General features: G+C 48.0%; 2 protein-coding genes across 2 annotated transcripts in view; both read left to right on the top strand.

Annotated features, from left to right (window-relative positions):
- Positions 1-10,585, top strand: part of FBXO27 (F-box protein 27) — a 34,280-nt gene extending 23,695 nt beyond the window's left edge. Inside the window, exon 6 of the mRNA XM_050769237.1 lies at positions 10,078-10,585. Within this exon, the coding sequence (XP_050625194.1) occupies positions 10,078-10,524 (447 nt within the window). The 3' untranslated portion in view covers positions 10,525-10,585. The remainder of the gene's footprint in view (positions 1-10,077) is intronic.
- Positions 1-23,455, top strand: part of SARS2 (seryl-tRNA synthetase 2, mitochondrial) — a 209,078-nt gene that overhangs the window by 128,109 nt on the left and 57,514 nt on the right. The gene's annotated exons all lie outside the window — the stretch shown is intronic.

Raw genomic sequence — 23,455 nt, 5'->3', positions numbered from 1 at the left:
AATAGAATCTAGAGTCCAGAAATAAACTCATACACCGATGATCAATTGATTTTCAACAATGGTGCCAAGACCGTTCAATGGGGGAAAGAATCATATTTTCAACAAATGGTGCTGGACAGTCACATCAAAGGAGTGCAACTGGGTCCCTATCTCACACCATATACAGCAATTAACTCAAAGTGCCTCAAACACCTAAATGTAAGAGCTAAAACTATAACATTCATAGAAGAATACAGGGATACATCTTTATGACCTTGATTTGGTGATTGATTCTTAGATAATACTAAAAGCACAAGCAACAATAGAAAAAAAAAAAAAGGAAATTTGACCTCATCAACATTTTAAACTTTTAGGCTGGGTGCAGTGGCTCACACCTCTAATCCCAGCATTTTAGGAGGCTGAGGCAGGAGGATCACTTGAGCCCAGGAGTTCGAGACCAACCTGGCCAATATGGTGAAACCCTGCCTCTACAAAAAATATAAAAATTAGCCGGGTGTGGTGGCAGCCACCTGTAGTCCCAGCTACTCAGAAGACTGAGACCTGAGAATCACTTGAACCTGGAGGGCGGAGGTTGCAGTGAGTTGAGATCACGCCACTGCACTCCAGCCTGGGTGACAGGGTGAGACTGAGTCTCAAAAACAAACAAACACACAAACAAACAAAACCACAACTTTTGTGCATCAAAGGATGCAACAAAATAATGAAAAGACAACCCACAGACTAGGAAAGAATGTTTTGCAAATTATATATCTGATAAGGGTCTAGTATCCAAAATATATAAAGAACTTTTTTTTTTTTTTTTTTTTTGAGACGGAGTCTCGCGCTGTCACCCAGGCTGGAGTGTGGTGGCCGGATCTCAAAACGCCATTCTCCTGCCTCAGCCTCCCGAGTAGCTGGGACTACAGGCAACCTCGCCCGGCTATTTTTTGTATTTTTTTTTTTTAGTAGAGACGGGGTTTCACCATGTTAACCAGGATGGTCTCGATCTCCTGACCTCGTGATCCGCCCGTCTCGGCCTCCCAAAGTGCTGGGATTACAGGCTTGAGCCACCGCGCCCGGCCATAAAGAACTCTTACAACTCAACAAAAACAGACAAGCAACTCGATGGTGGTGATGGTTGTACAACATTGTGAATGTACCAAAGGGGCAAAGGACTTGAATAGGTATTTTTCCAAAGAAGATATACCAATGTTCAGTAAGTACATGAACAGATGTTCCACAGCATTAATCCTTAGGGAAATGCAGATCAAAGCCACAGTGAAATACCACTTCCTACCCACTAGGATGAATATGAGTAAAAAGAAAAAAAAAAAAAAGAAAATAAGTGTTGGTGATGACATGGAGAAATCGCAATCCTCACACATTGCTGATGGGAATGTAAAATGGCGCATCTGCTTTAGAAAGCTGTTTGTCAGTTCTTCAAAAAGCTAAACATAGAATTCTACTGTATGACACAGCAATTCCACTCCTACATATATACCCAAGAGGATTTAAAACAGGTGTTCAAATAAAATCTTGTACACGAATGTTCGTAACTGCATAATTCATAAGAGACAATGAGTGGAAACAGCCAAATGTGCTTCAACTGATGAATGGATAAACCAAAAGTGCTCCATCCATACAATGGGAAATTATTCCATCATAAAAGCAATAGGCCAAAACACAGGCAGGGTGCGGTGGCTCACACCTGTAATACCAGCACTTTGGGAGGCCGAGGCAGATTTCTTGAGCCCAGGAGTTCGAGCCCAGCCTGGGCAACACAGGGAAACCTCATCTCTACAAAAAATGCAAAAATTAGCCAGGCGTGGTGGTGCGTGCCTGTAGTCCCAGCTACTTGGGAGGCTGAGGTGGGAGGGTCACTTGAACCTGGGAGGCAGAGGTTGCAGTGAGCTGAGATTGCACCACTGCACTCCAGCCTGGGTGACAGAGCGAGACTCCATCTCAAAAAAAAAAAAAGAAAAAGAAAAGAAAGAAAAAGAAAAATAGCTCAAACACAAACTTGGCATCTGAGGAGGTGCAGTTAGGGGTGGGCAGTAGTGACTTTTGTCTTTCAGAGCTACTCCTGGAAGCTTTCCCCTCCTCCCAAAGAAAAATAATAAGAAACACCCTGTCTTGCCTTTCCAAGCGGCTGGACTGCTTTGAATTCAAATTGACTGCGACCCTCCACTTGACCCCTATCCTTCCACCTGCTCACCTGCTGCCTGGGGCGGCCCAGCTCCCGGATATTCCACCAGAACGCCCACCTGGGGTTGCTGTGCACACCCCTCAGGCAAAGATACTGTTGTGATGGACATGCAAAACCCGTCTGGAATTGACTGCCTTGGGCATTCCCTCTGACAGCAAGGACTGAGCAGAACGGTTTGGACTAGTCTGGCAACTTTAGGGCTGAAGGACCCAGGCTGCAAGACCACACAGGGGCCCCTGAGCCTCTAATGGATGCACCTCTGGCCTGGAGTTCCCTAAAAACTGTCAACTCTCCGTCTCCAGGGGTCACCACGTGTGCCCTCTGGGTTTGTACTTTTCTCTCACCTTTGTTTTTTTTTTTTTTTTTTTTTTGAGACGAGGTCTCACTCTGTCACCCAGGCTAGAGTGCAGTGGTACGATCTCAGCTCACTGCAACTTCGAATTCCTGGCCTCCAGTGATCCTCCTGCCTCAGCCTCCCAAGGAGCTGGGACTATAGGTGCGCACCACCATGCCTGGCTAATTTTTGCATTTTTTGTAGAGATGGAATTTCTCTATATTGCCCAGGCTGGTCTTGAACTCCTGGGCTCAAGTGATCTTCCCGCCTTACCCTCCCAAAGACATAGGCATGAGCCACCACGCCTGGCCTGGGATTGTACTTCCTGTGCTTATTGTCCCCTGATTATTAGGACACTGTCTCAGCCCTGAACACTATTCAGATCAACTTCAACTTAGTGGACAGCTGTATCTGCTGTGCCTGAGTCAATGTCTTGAACCATATAATTCATACAGAAACAGGAAGCCACCTGGCTTTCGAAGACAGATCTCTATGGTTACTGGGATGTGCATTTTTTTTTTTTTTTTTTTTTTTTTTGAGACGAAGTCTTGCTCTGTTGCCCAGACTAGAGAGCACTGGCACAAACTTGGCTCACCGCAACCTCCACTTCCCAGGTTCAAGCAATTCTCCTACCTCAGCCTCCCGAGTAGCTGGGATTACAGGCATGCACCACCGTGCCCGGCTAATTGTTCATATTTTTAGTAGACACAGGGTTTCTCCATGTTGTTCAGGCTGGTCTCAAACTCCGAACCTCAGGTGATCTGCCCACCTCGGCCTCCCAAAGTACTAGGATTACAGGCATGAGCCACATGCCTGGCCAGGCCAGTTTTTCTTTGTACAATGTCTCTCCTTTTGCTTTTGTCTGATGTTTCTTTGTAATTAGATTCAGATTATACCTCTTTGGCAAGAATATCACAGAAGAGACTTTTTTGTGTGTCCCCACTGCATTTTTCATGTGCTGCAAGGTTTCAGTTTGTCCCAGTATTGATGACATTTCACTTTGATCACTTGATTTAACCATCACTGTCAAGCTACTTTCCTCTTTGTAATTAGTGTTTCGTAAGTTCTTTAAAACAGTGTAAATATCCCATTCTTCATCAACCTTTCCATTCATTCATTTATCTATGTATATCAGTATTTGACTTGTGGTTTCCTATTTTATTCAGTGGGTTAAAATGTTATTCTCTGTATCCATTGGCCGGGGCTCCCGGAACAAAATTCACAGACTTGGGGGCTTCAACAACAGAAATTTACTTCTCACAATTCCAGAAGCTGGAAGTCCAAGATCGGGTGTTGGCCTGGCCAGGCGCAGTGAGTGGCTTATGCCTGTAATCCCAGCACTTTGGGAGGCCGAGGCGGGCGATCACTTGAAGTCAGGAGTTTGAGACTAGCCTGGCCAACATGGTGAAGCCCCGACTCTACTAAAAATACAAAAAATTAGCTGGGCATGGTGGCTCATGCCTGTAATCCCAGGCACTTGGGAGGCTGAGGCACAAGAATCACTTGAACCTGGGAGGCAGAAGTTGCAGTGAGCCAAGATCATACCACTGTATTCCAGCCTCAGCCTGGAGGACAGGAGACTCTGTCTCAAAAAAAAAAAAAAAAAAAAAAGGTGTTGGCAGGTTGATGTCTTTTGTTTCTTTTGAGTGTCATGCTCTATTACCCATGCTGAAGTGCACTGGTGTGACAATAGCTCACTGCAGCCTCAACCTTCCGGGCTCCCTGGGCTCAAGCTATCCTCCTGCCTCAGCCTCCCGGAGTAGCTGGGACTCCAAGGCGTGCACCACCACACCTGGCTAATTTTTTTTTTTTTTTTTTTTTTTCTTGAGACGGAGTCTCGCTCTGTAGCCCAGGCTGGAGTGCAGTGGCTGGATCTCAGCTCACTGCAAGCTCCGCCTCCCGGGTTCACGCCATTCTCCGGCCTCAGCCTCCCGAGCAGCTGGGACTACAGGCGCCCGCCACCTCGCCCGGCTAGGTTTTTTTTGTATTTCTTAGTAGAGACGGGGTTTCACCGTATTAGCCAGGATGGTCTCGATCTCCTGACCTCGTGATCCACCCGTCTCGGCCTCCCAAAGTGCTGGGATTACAGGCTTGAGCCACCGCGCCCGGCCACGCCTGGCTAATTTTTAAAATTTTTTTGTAGAGATGGGATCTCCCTTTGTTGCCCAGGCTGGTCTAGAATTCCTGGGCTCAAGTAATCCTGCTACCTTACCCATGAGCCACGGTGCCCAGTCTGGCAGGCTTGCTTCCTCTTAAGGCCTTTCCTTGGCTTGCAGATGGCCGCCTTCTGGCTGTGTCCTCTCTCTCTCATGGCCTTTCCTCTGTGGCACACATCCTTGTTCTCTCCTTCTTACAAAAACATAGCATAATTGGCCGGGCGCTGTGGCTCACTCCTGTAATCCCAGTATTTTGGAAGGCCAACGTGGGCAGATCACCTGAGGTCAGGAGTTCAAGACCATCCTGGCCGACGTGGTAAAACCCTGTCTCTACTTAAAAATACAAAAATTATCCAGGCATGGTGGTGCATGCCTGTAGTCCCAGCTACTCGGGGAGTGAGGTGGGAGGATCATTTGAGCCCAAGAGGCGGAGGTTGCGGTGAGCTGAGATCAAACCACTGCACTCTAGCCTGGGTGATGGAGCGAGATTCCATCTCAAAAAAAAAAAAAAAAAAACAGTGCCGGGCGCGGTGGCTCACGCCTGTAATCCCAGCACTTTGGGAGGCCGAGGTGGGCGGATCATGAGGTCAGGAGATCGAGACCATCCTGGCGAACACGTGAAACCCCGTCTCTACTGAAAATACAAAAAAATTAGCCGGGCGTGGTGGCGGGCGCCTGTAGTCCCAGTTTCTAGGGAGGCTGAGGCAGGAGAATGGTGTGAACCCGGGAGGTGACAGAGCTTGCAGTGAGCGGAGATCGCGCCACTGCACTCCAGCCTGGGCAACAGAGCGAGACTCCATCTCAAAAAAAAAAAAAAAAAAAAAAACCCAAAGCATGATGGAGTAGGGTTCCATCCTGATGACCTCATCTGATCTTAATTACCTCTCTAAAGACTCTGTCTCTAAATACAGTCACTCTAGAGATTAGGATTCAACATATGAATCCGGGACAGAGGCACAATTCCGTTCATCACACTCTTCTTATTTATTTTGGTTCTAAAATTAGCCGAGAGTGGTGGCTCATGCCTCTAATCCTAGCACTTCGGGAGGCCGAGGAGGGCGGATGACCTGAGGTCAAGAGTTCAAGACCAGCCTGGCCAACATGGTGAAACCCTATCTCTACAAAAATACAAAAATTAGCTGTGCATGATGGTGGATGCCTGTAATCCCAGCTACTCGGGAGGCTGAGGCAGGAGAATCACTTGAACCCAAGAGGTGGAGTTTGCAGTGAACCAAGATCATGCTATTGCACTCCAACCTGGGTGACAGAGGGAGGCTCCATCTCAAAAATAAATAAATAAATAAAATTGCCCCAGATTCGGCCATTTAGAGATCCTTCAGGCTGATTCCTGTGTCCTTTTAATACGTCCTCATCATTCTTCAAGCACTTCCTTACTTTTCTGGCACAACAATACGTGCCAGGTTCCTCTCATACTTCCATAGTGGAGGGATGTAGAAGCCAGTATCTGGGTGCTTGGTGTGTTCATTACTACTGGGGTGTCATCGCTCCCAGACCCTCTCAGTGGACAGAACTAGGGAGTGTGTGTATGTGTGTGTGTGTGTGTGTGTGTGTGTGTATAATGTTGATAGATGAATACGTGGATAGATGGAGATAAACACACATTCTATCTATATTTATTTTCATTTTTTCTTTTTAATTTTTCTTGCCTTTTAACAGTCCTACTGCAGAATATATTTATTTATCTAAATCTTTATATACATATATTGACAACCATAAGTTGCCACGGCCCTGTAGTAGAGCCAGAGATGTGCCACTCAGATCCCATTCCAAGAAAGAGCTTGCAGTGAGGTGTGATGGCTCACACCTATGATCCCAGCACTTTGGAAGGCTGAGGCAGGAGGATCGCTTGAGCCCAGGAGTTCAAGACCAGTCTGGGCAACATAGCAAGACCATATCTCTACAAAAAATACACAAAATTAGCCAAGCATGACGACACATGCCTGCGGTCCCAGCTACTCAGGAGGCTGAAGTGGGAGGATCACCTGAGCCCAGGAAGTTGAGGCTTCAGTGAGCTGTGATTGCGCCAGTGCACTCCAGCAAGACCCTGTCTCAAAAAACAAAACAAAACAAAACAAAACAGAAAAAGAGAAAGAAAAAAGCACTAGCCCCTCAGCTACATGGAGTTTGCTAAACAATGACCTTCTTCCAGTGGCTCCTTCAGGGTCTGCTTCGGCTTGGAGCCAAGTCAAGCTCTACTTGTGGTGGTTTCCAGTCAATGAATGAACAAGGTGGTAACAGCTGAGCTGTGGCAGCCAAGCCATTTCCACACAATGCCAACTCCTCTAACAGGCAGCCTTTGCTCCAGAGCTCCCCGCCTGGCTGCCAGAGATGTCCTCAAGTTTGCATCACGGCCTGATAGCTTCCCTTCCCTTCCCTTCCCTTCCCTTCCCTTCCCTTCCCTTCCCTTCCCTTCCCTCCCCTTCCCTTCCCTTCCCTTCCCTTCCCTTCCCTTCCCTCCCTTCCCTTCCCTTCCCTTCCCTTCCCTTCCCTTCCCTTCCCTCCCCTCCCCCCTCCCCTCCCCTCCCCTCCCCTTCCCTCCCCCCCCCTCCCCTCTCCTCCCCTCCCCTCCCCTCCCCTCCGCTTCGCTTCGCTTCGCTTTGCTTTGCTTTGCTTTTTTTTTCTGAGGCAGAGTTTTGCTCTCGTTGCCCAGGCTGGAGTGAAATGGCGCCATCTCAGTTCACCACAACCTCTGCCTCCTGGGTTCGAGCAATTCTCCTGCCTCAGCCTCCTGAGTAGCTGAGTTACAGGCATGCACCACCACGCCCAGCTAATTTTTTGTATTTTTAGTAGAGACAGGGTTTCACCATGTTGGTCAGGCTGGTCTCAAACTCCTGACCTCAGGTGATCCGCCCACCTCGGCCTCCCAAAGTGCTGGGATTACAGGCATGAGCCACCGCACCTGGTTAATACTTTTCATTTCACAAGTGTTACTCCTTGAAAATGCTTTTGCACTTTTTTTTTTTGGAAGCAAGGTCTTGCTCTGTCACCCAGGCCCAGGAGTACAGTGGCACAATTATAGCTTGCTGCAGCCTCAACCCCCTGGGCTCAAGGGATCCTCCTGCCTTAGCCTTCTGAGTAACTAGGACTACATGTCAACCACTATGCCCAGGTGATTTTTTATTTTTTGTAGATACAGGGTCTCACTATGTTGCCCAGGCTGGTCTCAAACTCCTAGCCTCACATGATCCTCCCAAAGGGCTGGGATTATAAGTGTGAGGCACCGTCTCTGGCCTGCACTTCAAAATCCAACTCAGGATTGCTTCTTAGTGAAGCAGAACCACACAGCTTCTACCAGGAGTGGTCTGAGAAGGCAGATGGTAACATGAGGCTTGGGAACCAAATCTCTCGGCGCCTGGCTGACAATGAGAACACCATCCCAGGGGCTAGGGGAAGCACAGTCCCTGGCACAGGCGACAGTCCAGTTGTTCAAACTGTCACCAGTGGAGGTTTAGGAGAATGTGCTGGTTGAGGAGATGCATGGGCAAATGAGTTGATTCAGCCTTTTGAGATATACGACAGGAAAACTAAATACAAGGAAAATGGAACTGGATGATTATTACCACATTGCCTGATATCCTCAGGCATCAAATGAAAGACTGGCGGGTGAGGCTGAGCACAGTGGCTCACACCTATAATCCTAACATTTTGGGAGGCTGAGGCGGGTGGATCACTTGAGGTCAGGAGTTCAAGACCAGCCTGGCCAACATGGCGAAACCCCATCTCTACTAAAAATACGAAAATTGGCCAGGCATGGTGGCTCACGCCTGTAATCCCAGTACTTTGGGAGGCTGAGGCAGGGGGATCACCTGAGGTCAGGAGGTCGAGACCAGCCTGGCCAACATGGAGAAACCCCATCTCTACTAAATATACAAAAATTAGCCGGGTATGGTGGCACGCACCTGTAATCCCAGCTACTCAGGAGGCTGATACAAAAGAATCGCTTGAACCCAGGAGGCGGAGGTTGTAGTGAGCCAAGATTGCACCACTGCACTCCAGTCTGGGTGACAGAGCAAGATTCCGTCTCAAAAAAAAAAAAAAAAAAATTAATGATTAAATGAGTTATCACGGAAGTGAGTGTGTTATCACTACAGTGGGTTTGGCATAAAAAGCCAGTTTGGCTCTCAGTGCGCCACTCTTGGCCGTGATGCCTTTTGCCATATTATGACGCAGTACAAGACCCTCACCAGAGGCTGACCAGAAGAAAACCCTCAGCCTTGGACTCCCCAGCCTCCAGAAGTGTAAGAAATAAACCTCTTTTCTTTATAAATTACCCAGTCTCAGGTATTCAGTCACAGCAACATAAAATGGACTAAGACAGTTCTTTAAAGGTAATTTTTCTTTTTTCTGTTTTTTTTGTTTGTTTGTTTGTTTGTTTTAGACAGAGTCTCGCACCTTCACCCAGGCTGGAGTGCAGTGGCGCGATCTCGGCTCACTGCAAGCTCCGCCTCCTGGGTTCACGCCATTCTCCTGCCTCAGCCTCCCAAGTAGCTGGGACTACAGGTGCCCGCCACCACCCCAGCTAATTTTTTGTATTTTTAGTAGAGACGGGATTTCACTGTGTTAACCGGGATGGTCTCAATCTCCTGACCTCGTGATTCGCCCACCTCGGCCTCCCAAAGTGCTAGCATTGCAGGCGTGAGCCACCGCGCCTGGCCTAAAGGTAATTTTTCTAATTAAGTTGGATACGTGTTACAGGATTTTGGTAGGTTCCTTTTATCAGATTGAAGACTATTATCATGGCTTATTGTAGCCGCAAACTCCTGGACTCAAGCAATCCTCCTGCCTCAGCCTCCTGATTAACTGGGACTACAGGAGTGTGCCTCCACACTTGGCTAATTTTTTAATTTTTGTAGCAACAGGGTCTTGCTTTGTTGCCCAGGCTGGTTTCAAACTCCTGGCTTCAAGTGATCCTCCCACCTTGGCCTCAAAAAGGGCTGGGATTAGAGGTGTAAGCCACTGTGCACAGCCTAGAGTGTCAAATTTTATCAAATGATTTTTATCCTTTCATCTGTTAATATGATGTATTACATGAATATATTTTCTTTCTAAATTTTTTTTTTTTTTTGAGATGGAGTCTCTCTCTGCCACCCAGGCTGGAGCACAGTAGCAAGATCTCGGCTCGTTGCAACCTCTGCCTCCCAGGTTCAAGTGATACTCCTGTATCAGCCTCCCAAGTAGCTGGGACTGCAGGCCCCCGCCACCACATCCGGCTAATTTTTGTATTTTTAGTAGAGACGGGGTTTCACTGTGTTGGCCAGGCTGGTTTTCAACTCCTGACCTCAAGTGATCTGCCCACCGCAGCCTCCCAAAGTGCTGGGATTACAGACGTGAGCCACTGCGCCTGGCCTCTTTCTAAATTTTTGTTGTCAAATACATCGTAGGTACAAAGGCGTGCTGGATGCTGTAATATGCCACCCACATCCGCCTCTTCAGGACTGAGGCATTCTTTCTGCCAGCTGCCTGGGGTGTTGGTAGCTGATGGCTTACAGCTGCACCTGTCTTGGGGACTTCAACTGAAGAAAGCCATCTGGCTCAAGGTTATCCCCAATCCCCAGGGGCAGCCCACATTCTACATCTGGTTCATAAGGAAGTACAAAGGCCTGGCCCCATGCCTCAGCCAGGGATCCCTCGGACAGGCCACCCCAGCTCCGCATTCTCTGCTGTCCTGGCTGAGGCTCTGGTGGCAAGCACATCACGCTTCCATGTGTCCCTCTGCCCACCTTGCCCTCCTCGCTTCCTTAGATGTTTCCCCCCACAGAGCACTCCCCCAAAACCATCTGCCTGCAAATCTCCACCTCACAGTCTGTTTCCCAGGAAACCCCACATAAGTAAAAAAGTATGTGTGCTTGTATATTTATTTTTAAACGATAATAAAATACTTATCTGTCTACCAACTAAGTTCTGAAATGGAATATTACCAGTGCTTTAGGAGCCTGCTTTCCTTTCCCTTCCATTGTACTCAGAGATCATCAATAATCTGATTTTTTTTTTTTTTTTTTTTTTTTTGAGACAGGGTCTTGCTCTGTCACCCAGGCTGGAGTGCAGTGGTGTGATCTCAGCTCACTGCAGCTTCTGTCTCCTGGGCTCAAGGGATCCTCCCACCTCAGCCTCACAAGTAGCTGGGACTACAAGTGTGAGCCAGAACACCTGGCTAATTTTTGTTGTTTTTGCTGTTGTTGTAGAGATGGGGTCTTACTATGTTGCCCAGGCTGGTCTCAAACTGCTGGGCTCAAGTGCTCCTCCTGCCTTGGCCTCTCAAAGTGCTGGGATTACAGGGGTGAGCCACCATTCCTGGCCTCTGATTTGTTTTATAATTTTTATTTATTTAAAAAAAAATATATATATATACACACACACATTTTTTTTTTTTTTTTGAGATGGAGTCTCACTGTCACCCAGGCTGGAGTGCAGTGGTGCAATCTCTGCTTGATCTTGGCTCACGGCAACCTCCGCCTCCTGGGTTCAAATGATTCTCCTGCCTCGGCCTCTCGAGTAGCTGAGATTACAGGCATGTGCCACCACGCCCAGCTAATTTTTTGTATTTTTAGTAGAGATGGGGGGTCTCACCATGTTGGCCAGGCTGGTCTCGAACTCCTGGCCTCAAGTGATATGGCCACCTCGGTCTCCCAAAGTGCTGGAATTATAGGTGTGAGCCACTGCACCTGGCCTGATTTGTTTTTTTAGAGAGGTAGAACTGAGAATGATAACTTTCAATTTTTAGGTCATGACCCATGGATAAAAGTCACAACCAGCACAATTTTTTAAAAATGAAATTCAACAGGAAATATCAGATTGCACCGCACACAGCAAGGGGTAAATATTGCTGCAGAAATTCTACTTTTAGGTGTATTGATTGTTGTGTAAAATACATTTCTGTTTTTGTTGTTGTTGTTGTTGTTTTGAGATGGAATGTTGCTCTGTCACCCAGGCTGGAGTGCAATGGCGCGATCTCGGCTCACTGCAATCTCTGCCTCCCAGGTTCAAGTGATTCTCCTGCCTCAGCCTCCCGAGTAGCTGAGATTACAGGTGCCCACCAACACACCTGGCTAATCTTTGTATTTTTGTAGAGACGGGGTTTCACCATGTTGGCCAGACTGGTCTCGAACTCCTGACCTCATGTGATCCACACCGCCTCGGCCTCCCAAAGTGCTGGGATTACAGGTGTGAGCCACCGTACCCGGCCAGAATGCATTTCTTACTCAGGTTATGGTTACAAAATTTAGAGAAACATTGGCCTGGAAGTTCATAGCACGTGCCCAGAAAGAACTGATTTTGCAACCTTCTGAACCTATTCCGATTCCGCACGCCATCTTCAGGGAGCGGCACTCTGATTTCACCAGCTGCCAGACCCAAGAGCCTGGCTTGTCCTGGACTCCTCTCTCTCCCCATTTCTCACACTAAATCCAGTCCAGCAGCAAATCCTTTTGTCTTTCCTTCAAAGGACATTCAGAACACGCCTGACTTCTGCCATCACCCCTCAGACAGGATCACCGCACAGCTGGGTTATCACTCCTCCACCTTGGAGACAGCAGAACCCTGAGAGAGCGCCCTGCACATAGCAGGTGTTAGGCTGGGCGTGGTGGCTCACACCTGTAATCCCAGCACTTTGGGAGGCTGAGGCAGGAGGATCACTTGAGCCCGGGAGTTCAAGACCAGCCTGGGCAACATAGCGAAACTGTTTCAATTTAATTAAAAAAAAAAAAAAAGGCCGGGTGCGGTGGCTCAAGCCTGTAATCCCAGCACTTTGGGAGGCTGAGGCGGGTGGATCACGAGGTCAGGAGATCGAGACCATCCTGGCTAACACGGTGAAACCCTGTCTCTACTAAAAATACATAAAAATTAGCTGGGTGTGGTGGCGGGCACCTGTAGTCCCAGCTACTTGGGAGGCTAAGGCAGGAGAATGGCGTGAACCCAGGAGGCAGAGCTTGCGGTGAGCCGAGATCGCGCCACTGCACTCCAGCCTGGGGGACAGAGCAAGACTCCGTCTCAAAAAAAAAAAAAATTCAAAAAATTAGCTGAGTATGGTGGTGCACACCTGTAATCCCAGTTACTTAGGAGACTGAGGCAGTAGGAATGCTTGAGTCCAGGAGTTAGAGGCTACAGTGAGCTATGATGGCACCACTGTACTCCAGCCTGGGCAACAGAGTGAGACCCTGTCTCAAAGAAAGAAACAAAACAAAACAAAAAGGTGCTGCATGCAGTAGGCGCTCATCTCTGGATTGACTGGTGTCAGGGCTGGGCTTGGAGGCTGCTTGGCCAGCCTCCTCCTTCCATCCTCCTCCAGCCTGCCCAAAGCCTGTTATCTGACCTGACCCAACATGGGCTCCTCGCCCAAGCCTCCAGCCTCTGAGGTTTGTAATCTGAGCCTGGCAGCTGCACACGGTGCCGCCCCTAGGCTGGTAGATGACAGATGAGTTGCATCCCCCTTGCACTCTGTCGACATTGTGAGAGCCGATCCCTCCCAGGAACAATCTACAGCGTCCCCAAGGGGCCCTCTGAGACCTGCCTGTTCATCTCTGGGTCACAACCCCAACATCAGCCTGGCCAGGAGGAAAGCCGGCCAAAGGGGTGACAGGGAGTATCATCTGCACGCCAGGCATCATGTAACTACTCTCAGGGGCCGTGGCCAGGCCAGACGGTCAGATGGAATGCAGAAGGAATGTAGAATAGAGCTGGGCGACAGAGAGACCGGCTGACGCCAGTCCAGCCTCAAGCCACCTGGGTAGCTACAGACATCCCTCTAATGTCACTGGTTAGGAAAGTGAGCTGATGGTACACCATGAACCCAGATCGAAGGCCAGAGGACCAAACCTTTGTAGCCCACGAAGTCCATTTGTTATGGTAACAATTTTAAAAGGGCTCAGCAGGGTTTTTGAAAAGGTTGTTTTTTTTTTGTTTTGTTTTGTGACAGCGTCTTGTTCTGTTGCCCAGGCTAGAGTGCAGTGGTGCGAACACAGCTCACTGCAGCCTTGACCTCCTGGGCTCAAGCGACCCTCCCACCTCAGCCTCCCACATAGCTGGGACCATGGATGCGTGCCACCACACCCATCTAATTTTTTAAATTTTTTGTAGAGATGGGGGTCTCCCTAGGTCGCCCAGGCTGGTCTCGAACTCCTGGGCTCCAGTGATCCTCCTGCCTCAGCCTCCCAAAGTGCTGGGCTTACAGGTGTGAGCCACCATGCCAGGCTAAGGTTTTTTTCCATAACTAGAAAGTCAAAACTCCCTTTCCAATAATAAATTATCTGGCCAAGAATTAATCTCACCTCGCTAGCAAAATTGTTATCTTTTCTCTTTTTTTTTTTAAGAATAGAGGCAGGAGGCCAGGTACAGTGGCTCACGCCTATAATCTCAGCACTTTGGGAGGCCGAGGTGGGTGGACCACTTGCGGTCAGGAGTTCTAGACCAGCCTGGGCAACATGGCAAAACCCTGTCTCTACAAAAAATAGAAAAATTGGCTGGGTATGGTGGCACGCACCTGTAGTCCCAGCTGTTCGGAAGGCAAAAGCGGGAAGATGGCTTGAGCTCAGGAAGTTGAGGTTGCACTGAGCCATGATTACACCACTGCACTTCAGCCTGGGCTGCAGAGTAAGACCCTGTCCCCACCACAAAAAAAACAATAATAAATAAGAGGCCAGGTGCGGTGGCTCACACCTGTGATTCCAGGACTCTGGGAGGCCAAGGTGGATGGATCATTTGAGGTCAGGAATTCAAGACCAGCCTGGCCCACATGGTGAAATCCCATCTCTACTAAAACTACACAAAAAAATTAGCTGGGCGTCGTGGCAGGTGCCTGTAATCCCAGCTACTCTGGAGGCTGAGGCAGGAGAATCACTTGAATCCGTGAGGCGGAGGGTTGCAGTGAGTTGACATCACACCACTGCACTCCACACTCTAGCCTGGGCAACAGAGCAAGACTCCGTCTCAAAAAATAAATTAATTAAATAAAATAATAATAATAATAAATAAGAACAGAGACAGGGTCTCCCTTTGTTGCCCAAGCTGATTTCAAACTCCTGGCTTCCAGTGATTCTCCTACTTTGGCCTCCCAAAGTACGGGGATTACAAGCGTGAGCCACTGTGCCTGGCCAGTAAAATTGTTTTCTTATGTGTGTCTTTTCATGTTCAGCCAGGAAGGCTTAAAATCGAATAGAGAGATGAAGGAAATCAAGCCTGTAATCCCAGCACTTTGGGAGGCCGAGACGGGCGGATCACGATTAGACCATCCTGGCTAACACGGTGAAACCCCGTCTCTACTAAAAAATACAAAAAATCTAGCCGGGCGAGGTGGCGGGCGCCTGTAGTCCCAGCTGCTCGGGAGGCTGAGGCAGGAAATGGCGTAAACCCGGGAGGCGGAGCTTTGAGATCCGGGCCACTGCATGGGCAACAGAGCAAGACTCCGTCTCAAAAAAAAAAAAAAAAAAAAAAAAAAAGAGATGAAGGAAATCAAAGCCCCAGAATTAAGACTTTTATGTTATATTTAAGAATCCTCAGGCTGGGCACGTTGGCTCACACCTGTAATCCCAGCACTTTGGGAGACTGAGGCGAGTGGATCACCTGAGGTCAGGGGTTCAAGACCAGCCTGGCCAAAATGGACAAACCCCGTCTCTACTAAAAATATAAAAGCTAGCCAGGAGTGGTGGTGTGCACCTGTAATCCCAACTAGTTGGGGGGCTGAGGCAGAAGAATCATTTGAACCCGGGCGGTGGAGGTTGCAGTGAGCCAAGATCACACTACTGCACTTCAGCCTGGGCGACAGAGCAAGACTCCATCTCAAAAAAAAAAAAAAAAATCATCTGGGCTATTTGGTATTTTAAGTATTTGTAATGTTTAAAAGAGTTTGGGTCAGGCACAGTAGTTCATGCCTGTAATCCCAGCACTTTGGGAGACCGAGGTAGGCTGATCATGAGGTCAGGAGTTCGAGACCAGCCTGGCCAACATGGTGAAACCCTGTCTCTACTAAAAATACAAAAATTAGCCTGGCATGGTGGCACGCACCTGTAATCCCAGCTAGTCAGGAGACTGAGGCAGGAGAATCGCTTTAATCTGGGAGGCCGAGGTTGCGGTGAGCCAGGATCACACAACTGCACTCCAGCCTGGGTGACAGAGTGAGACTCTGTCTCAAAAATAAAAAATAAAAATAAATTTAAAAATAAAAGAGTTTGGAGGCCAGGCGTAGTGGCTCACACTTGTAATCCCAGCACTTTGGGAGGCCAAGGCAGGCAGATCACGAGGTTAGGAGTTGGAGACCAGCCTGGCCAACAACTTCATCACTATTAAATATACAAAAATTAGCTGGCCATGGTGGCGGGCGGGCACCTGTAATCCCAGCTACTCAGGAGGCTGAGGCAGGAGAATCGCTTGAACCCGGAAGGCAGAGGTTGCAGTGAGCCAAGATAGCGCCACCGCACTCCAGCCTGGGCGACAGAGCTAAACTCCATCTGGGGAAAAAAAAAGAGTTTGGCATATTAGGAAATGTGACACGTTTATCCTGTAAATTTAAGTCTTCCAAGGTAAAATGTAATTGTGTAAATTCACTGCTGTGGACTTGTAATTTTTCACCGAAGCGTGAGTAAAAGAATTTTTTCTAGGTAAGTAAATGCTACTGGGATGTTTTAAAGATTTTGATATGTTTAATTTATTATAAGAGTTAAGTACTGGCCAGGCGCGGTGGCTCATGCCTGTAATCCCAGCACTTTGGGAGGCCAAGGTGGATGGATCACACGGTCAGGAGATTGAGACCATCCTGGCTAACACAGTGAAACTCCATCTCTACTAAAAATACAAAAAATTAGCCAGTATGTGGCTGTAGTCCCAGCTACTCGGGAGGCTGAGGCAGGAGAATGGCGTGAACCCAGGAGGCAGAGCTTGCGGTGAGCCGAGATTGCGCCAGTGGACTCCAACCTGGGCAACAGAGCAAGACACCGTCTCGGGAAAAAAAAAAAAAGTTAAGTACTTGGAAAGGTTTTGCTTCTTAGAAGCGTCTGTTGAGCTTCCCAAAAAAATCGAACCGTCTAAATTTGTGAAAGCAGAGCACTGAACAGAATGTAATTAAGATTCTAAATGGAATGTGAAGCTGCTGCAACTGGAATTGGTTGGACATTAATCAAAGGCCTCCCTAAAAGTGACTGCTAAAATGTATTAGGTTTATAAATAGAATAGTATCTGTAAGTAGAACTTTGAAGCTTAAGGAAAACAATGTTTACATTGGTAGCTTTAATACATTGAAAATTAATTTAAGGGCTGGGTGCAGTGGCTCATGCCTATAATCCCAGCACTTTGGGAGGCCAAGACCGGTGGATTGCCTGAGGCCAGGAGTTCAAGATCAGCCTGGGCAACATGGAGAGACCCTGTCTCTAAAACATAAAAATAAAAATGAAAGAAAATTAACTTAAAACAGGAAGTCATACAAAATACAAAAGTGAGCCAGGTGTGGTGGCTCACGCCTGTAATTCTAGCACTTTGGGAGGCTGAGGCAGGCGGATGACCTGAGGTCAGGAGTTTGAGACCAGCCTGGCAAATATGGTAAAACCCTGTCTCTATTAAAATACAAAACTTAGCCAGGGTCTGAGGCAGGAGAATCGCTTGAACCCGGGAAGCAGAGGTTGCAGTGAGCCGAGATCGCATCACTGCACTCCAGCCTGGGCGACAGAGCAAGACTCTGTCTCAAAACACAAAACAAAACAACAACAACAACAACAACAACAAACACCAGGAAGTCATTGGTCTTTTTTTAATATATATATAGAGTCTCACTCTGTCACCCAGACAGGAGTACAGTGGCGAGATCTCTGCTCACTGCAACCTCTGCCTCCTGGTTACAAGTGATTCTCATGCCTCAGCCTCCCAAGTAGCTGGGATTATAGTCATGCGCCATCACACCCACCTCATTTTTCTATTTTTAGTAGAGACAGGGTTTCACCATGTTGGCCAGGCTGGTCTCGAACTCCTGACTACGGGTGATCCACCTGCCTCAGCCTCCCAAAGTGCTGGGATTACAGGCGTGAGCCACCGTGCCCAGCCTCATTAGTCTTTTCTGTGCACAAATACCTTCCCCAGTGCCCCCAGAAAGTTCACAGAGACACTCTGTCCTCCATTGGTGTCTAGAAGCCATCCCCTCACCAGTATAAGTTTAACTGCTCTTCCCCTTAGAGATGCAGCGCTAGACACAGTGAATTGTCCCCAGCCTCCATCTCTCTTTGTCCTGAGTTGTGGGAGGCAGCCTCTGGGATGGCCTCCGATGGGCCTTGCCTCCTGGTGTTCACAGTTCTGTGTAATCCCCTTCCCTCGAGTGTGAGTCGAACCTAGGGATTCACTTCTAGCAAACAGAAAATGGCAAAAACGAGCTGGGCAAGGTGGCATGCGTCTGTAATCTCAGCAACTCAAGAGGCTAAGATGGAAGGATCCCTTGAGCCTAAGAGTTTGAGATAGATGAGCAACATAATAAGACATCATCTCAAAAAGAAAAAAAAACCAAAGGAAGGGAAGGGAAGGAAGGAAGGAAGGAAAGAAGGAAGGAAGGAAGGAAGGAAGGAAGGAAGGAAGGAAGGAAGGAAGGAAGGAAGGAAGGAAGGAAGGAAGGAAGGAAGGAAAGGGAGGGAGGGAGGGAGGGAGGGAGGAAAGGAAGGAAGGAAGGAAGGAAGGAAGGAAGGAAGGAAGGAAGGAAGGAAGGAAGGAAGGAAGGAAGGAAGGAAGGAAGGAAGGGAGGCCAGGCATGGTGGCTCACATCTGTAATCCCAGCAAGACTTAATATATACAAAGTCTTAGGAAACCTCTGCCCAGAGAAGGGGGCATCTAAGTGTAACTGTGGTTCTTGTGCTTGTAAATGGGGTATCCTGGGGTGGTGATTAAGGGCTCCGGGGTCAGACCAGACTTCACTGTGGTTTTTTCTTTTCTTTTTTTTTTCTTTTTTCTTTTTTTTTTTTTTTGAGATGGAGCCTCACTCTGTCACCCAGGCTGGAGTGCAGCGGCACAATCTCAGCTCACTGCAACCTCTGCCTGCCCGGTTCAAGCAATCCTCGTGCCTCAGCCTCCCGAGTAGCTGGGATTACAGGCATATGCCACCACGTCAGGCTAATTTTCAGAGCCTCACTTTGTCACCCAGGCTGGAGTGCAGTGGAGCAATCTCAGCTGACTGCAGCCTCCACCTCCTGGGTTCAAGCGATCTTCACACCTCAGCATCCCAAGTAGCTGGGATTACAGGAATGCGCCACCACGCCAGGCTAATTTTTGTATTTATATTTGTATTTTTTAATACTTATTTATTTTTGAGACAAACACTTGTTCTGTCATCCAGGCTGGAGTGCAGCGCATGATCTCAGCTCACTGCAGCCTCTGCCTCCCGGGTTCAAGCGATTCTTCTGCCTCAGCCTCCCAAGTAGCTGGGACTACAGGCGCCCGCCACCACACCCAGCTAATTTTTGTATTTTTAGTAGAGACGGGATTTCACTATGTTGGCCAGGCTGGTCTCAAATTCCTGACCTCGTGATCTGCCCGCCTTGGCCTCCTAAAGTGCTGTGATTACAGTCGTGAGCCACCGTGCCTGGCCTAATTTTTATATTTATAGTAGAGATGGGGTTTCACCATGTTGGCCAGGCTGGTCTCAAACTCGCAAGTTCAAGTGATCCACCTGCCTCTACCTCCCAAAGTGCTGGGATTACAGGGATGACCCACTGTGCCTGGCCCATTGCACCATGTTTAAAACACAGCACCTGACCAGTAAGTACAGAAAAATGGGCAAAGGTGACTAACAGATAAATTATGGAGAAATCAATGCAAATAGCTCTTAAACACATGAAAAGATGACCAATGTCCTCACCTTAGGAGACATGCGAAGGAAGATACCAGGACAATACCTTTTTTTGTTTTCTTTTCACTTCTTAGATAGGCAAAGATGTAAACTTTGTTTGTTTTTGTTTGCTTGTTTGCTTGTTTGTTTTGAGACGGAGTCTCGCTCTGTTGCCCAGACTAGCAGTAGCACAATCTTGGCTCAGTGCAACCTCCGCCTTCTGGGTTCAAGCGATCCTCCTGCTTCAGCCCTCCTAGTAGCTGGGATTGCAGGCACACGCCACCACATCTGGCTAATTTTTGTGTTTTTAGTAGAGACAGGGCTTCGCCATGTTGGCCAGGCTGGTCTGAAACTCCTGACCTCAGGTAATCTGCCTGCCTTGGCCTCCTAAAGTGTTGGGATTATAGGCGTGAGCCACTGACCCGGCCTGTTTGTTTGTTTCGAGACAGAGTCTTGCTCTGTCACTCAGGCCTGGAGTTCAGTGGCACGATTACAGTTCACTGCAGCCTTACCTCCCAGGCTCAGGCGATCCTCCTGCCTCAGTCTCCCGACTAGCTAGAACCACAGTCACGCACCATCATAACCAGCTAATCTTTAAATGTTTTGTAGAGATGGGGGGGTCTCACTATGTTGCACAGGCTGGTCTTGAACTCCTGGTCTCAAGTGATCCTGCTGCCTCCCAAAGTACTAGGATTACAGGCATGAGCCGCTGTGCCTGGCCAATGTAAACATCTGATAACACATCAGATTGGCAAGTGTCAGGGCCTCCTAGTTCAGTTCTTCATGGTTGACGGGAATGACAGTTGGGGTTTTATTGTGATGGAAGGCTTTAGATTTAACTGGGTAGAAACAGGCCTTGCTTAGCAGAAAGAGCTGCAGAGTAAGCACATCAGCCTGCACCACGTGAGGAGATACCAGGAACAAATGTGACTCCGAGGGAAAGCACGACCGAGACCATAAATAAAACCTCCCTTCCTGTTCAGATCCAAGCATGTGGACAGGCTCGAGTGACAACCACATTCAGTGGGCTGCCCTGCTAGAGGCTCCCCAGGCCTCGCCACCGGCCCTGAATCATCAGCCTTCCTGACACTGGCTCCGACCTACAGCCGAAACCTCAGCAAGTCCGAGGCAGTAACCGGGGCTCCTTACGTTGGGTGAGTCAAATCACACTCCCTGCAGGAAAGGAGCCTAAAAGCTAGAATAGCAATAATAAAGAAACAAGGCCAGGTGCAGTGGCTCATGCCTGTAATCCCAGCATTTTAGGAGGCTGAGGCAGATGGATTGCTTGAACTCATGAGTTCAAGACCAGCCTGGGCAGCATGGCAAAATCCCATCTCTGCAAAAAATACAAAAATTAGCCGGGCGTGGTGGCGTGCCCCCTGTAGTCCCAGCTGCTTGAGGGACTGAGGTGGGAGGATCACTTGAGCCCAGGAGATCAAGGCTGCAGTGAGCTGTGATCGTGCCACTGCACTCCAGCCTGGGTAACAGAGCCAGACCCTATCTCAAAAATAAATAAATAAATGAAAAATAAACAATTCCACTTTTTGTAATAATAACAATAATAAAGAAACAAGCTCAAATCCATGGGTATCAGCACACTGGTGACACGTGTCAGCACAAGTATGCATTAGCTTTGTAATCATTATAATAACACACAATTGCTTTGTCTATTTGTTAAGGTATTTACAACAATCGCAAACATCTGACATTAGATTTGTGAACGCTTTAAGCGATGGCCTTTGGAAGGAATGTTGAAATAATTAGGGAAGTCTGGTTTGGAGGAAGATTTAGAGGAACAACTGTTTAATGATTTTATCAAAGAACAAAGATTAGTTAGTACTCTTGTCCTTACATACGCAAGCCCCTGGATGTTAGATGATTGAGCAGCATGAAGAAATGGCTACTTATGGCCGGGCGTGGTGGCTCACACCTGTAATCTCAGCACTTTGGGAGGCCAAGACAGGAGGATCACCTGAGGTCAGGAGTTCAAGACCAGCCTGGCCAACATGGCCAAATCCCCTGTCTACTAAACATACAAAAATTAGCCGGGCGTGGTGGCACGTTCCTGTAATCCCAGCTACTCAGGAGGCTGAGGCACAAGAATCGCTTGAGCCCGGGAGGCAGAGATTTCACTGAGCCAAGATCCAGTCACTGCACTATAGCCTGGACAACAGAGCAAGACTCTGTCTCAAAAATAAAAAAGAAATAATAAAATTAATTAATTAAAATAAAATAAGGAAGCTCCCTATGTAGTGATATGGAAAGAGCATCAAAATGTATTAAATGGCCAGGTGTGATGGCACACACCTGTAATCCCAGCACTTTGGGAGGTTGAAGCAGAAGGATCTCTTGGGCCCAGAAATTCAAGACCAGCCTGGGCAACACGGCAAAACCCCATCCCAACAAAAAATACAGTGCTATGGTCCCAGCTACTCAGGTGGCTGAGGCAGGAAAATTGCTTGAACTGGGGAGGTCAAGGCTGCAGTGAGCTGAGATCACACCACTGCACTCCAGCCTGGGTGGCAGAGCGAGACCCTGTCTCAAAAAAAAAAAAAAAAAAAAAAGGCAGAGAGGATGGGCTCAGATGAGAGTCTGTCTGTCTGAGCCTCTTGTGCCCTCTTCTCACCCTCCTCCCCAATGAACAGGCCACCCAACATTCATGTGTAGGAAAAACAAGAACTGAAGGGTGGTTCCCTAAAGAGATCCAACTCTGACAGCTTGAGGTGGTAACTACGGTAGATGCTGGCATCTGAGATGGAAAAAAAAAAAAAAAAAAAAAAAAAGCAGCCAGTCCTACCCTGGCACTTGGGGCAGAGGGGAGGGGAAGCTGGAAGTGGGGTTCTTGGACCCTTCTCTGCCCACAAGTGAGACCAGCCTGTCAGCAAGCCCCCCAGCCCGAGACACAAAGCTCCATTCATGCTCTAATGCAGGCCCAAGATGGCGGGAAAATTGTCTGATATTTAGAATAGGAAGTGCACCCCTATCACCTACAAACACCAGCTTATCCCTTGTTTGGGAAAGTCAAGAGACAAGCAAGTCTGACCAAATAGGAAGAGAAAAATCAGCACCCAGCAATGGAACCCAAAGTCAACAGCTAATTCAAGACCCAATCAAGGTGCAACTACTGTACTTGGTTGTGAAGATCTCTTTGGTCTCTTTTGTGATTATTCATACACTGACTTTTTGAAAAGTCCTGGCCAGTTATCTTGGGGATAGCCCCCATTCTCAATGCATGATGATTTGCCTTTTTGTTCGTTTGTTTGTTTTTGTTTTTGAAACAGGGTCTTGCTCTGTTGCCCAGGCTGGAGTGCAGTGGTGCAATCATAGCTCAGTGTAACCTCGACCTCCTGGGCTCGAGCAATTCTCCCATGTCAGCCTCACAAGTATAAATAGCTGGGACTATAGGTGTGTACCACCACACGTGGCTAGTTTTTTTTTTTTTTTTTTTTTTTTTTAGAAATAGGGACTCGCTATGTGACCCAGGCTGGTCTCAAGCTCCTGGGATCAAATGATCCTCCCGCTTCAACCTCCAAAAGTGCTGGGATTACAAGCATGAGTCACCAGGTCCAGCCTATTTCCTCATTATTAAATTTAGGTTCAAAGTTTAGGTCAGGCCAGGCGAGGTGTCTCACACCTGTAATCCCAGCACTTTGGGAGGCCAAGGCAGGAGGATCACCCAAGGTCAGGAGTTTGAGACCAGCCAAACCAACATGGCTAAACCCCATCTCTATTAAAAATACAAAAAATTAGCCAGGCGTGGTGGTGGGCACCTGTAATCTCAGCTACTTAAGAGGCTGAGGCAGGAGAATCCTTTGAACCCGGGAGGCAGAGGTTGCAGTGAGCCAAGATCATGCCACTGCACTCCAGCCTAGGCTATATAGTGGGACTCCATCTCAAAAAGAAAATTAGGCCTAACACTTTTTTAAAATAAGAATTGCATATAGAACCTGGGCAGCTTGGTGAAACCCCATCTC

This window comes from Macaca thibetana, chromosome 19, assembly GCF_024542745.1.
Source record: "Macaca thibetana thibetana isolate TM-01 chromosome 19, ASM2454274v1, whole genome shotgun sequence".
Taxonomy (NCBI): domain Eukaryota; kingdom Metazoa; phylum Chordata; class Mammalia; order Primates; family Cercopithecidae; genus Macaca; species Macaca thibetana.
The sequence above is the reverse complement of the archived record's forward strand: the minus strand, read 5'-3'. Positions and strand labels throughout refer to the sequence as shown.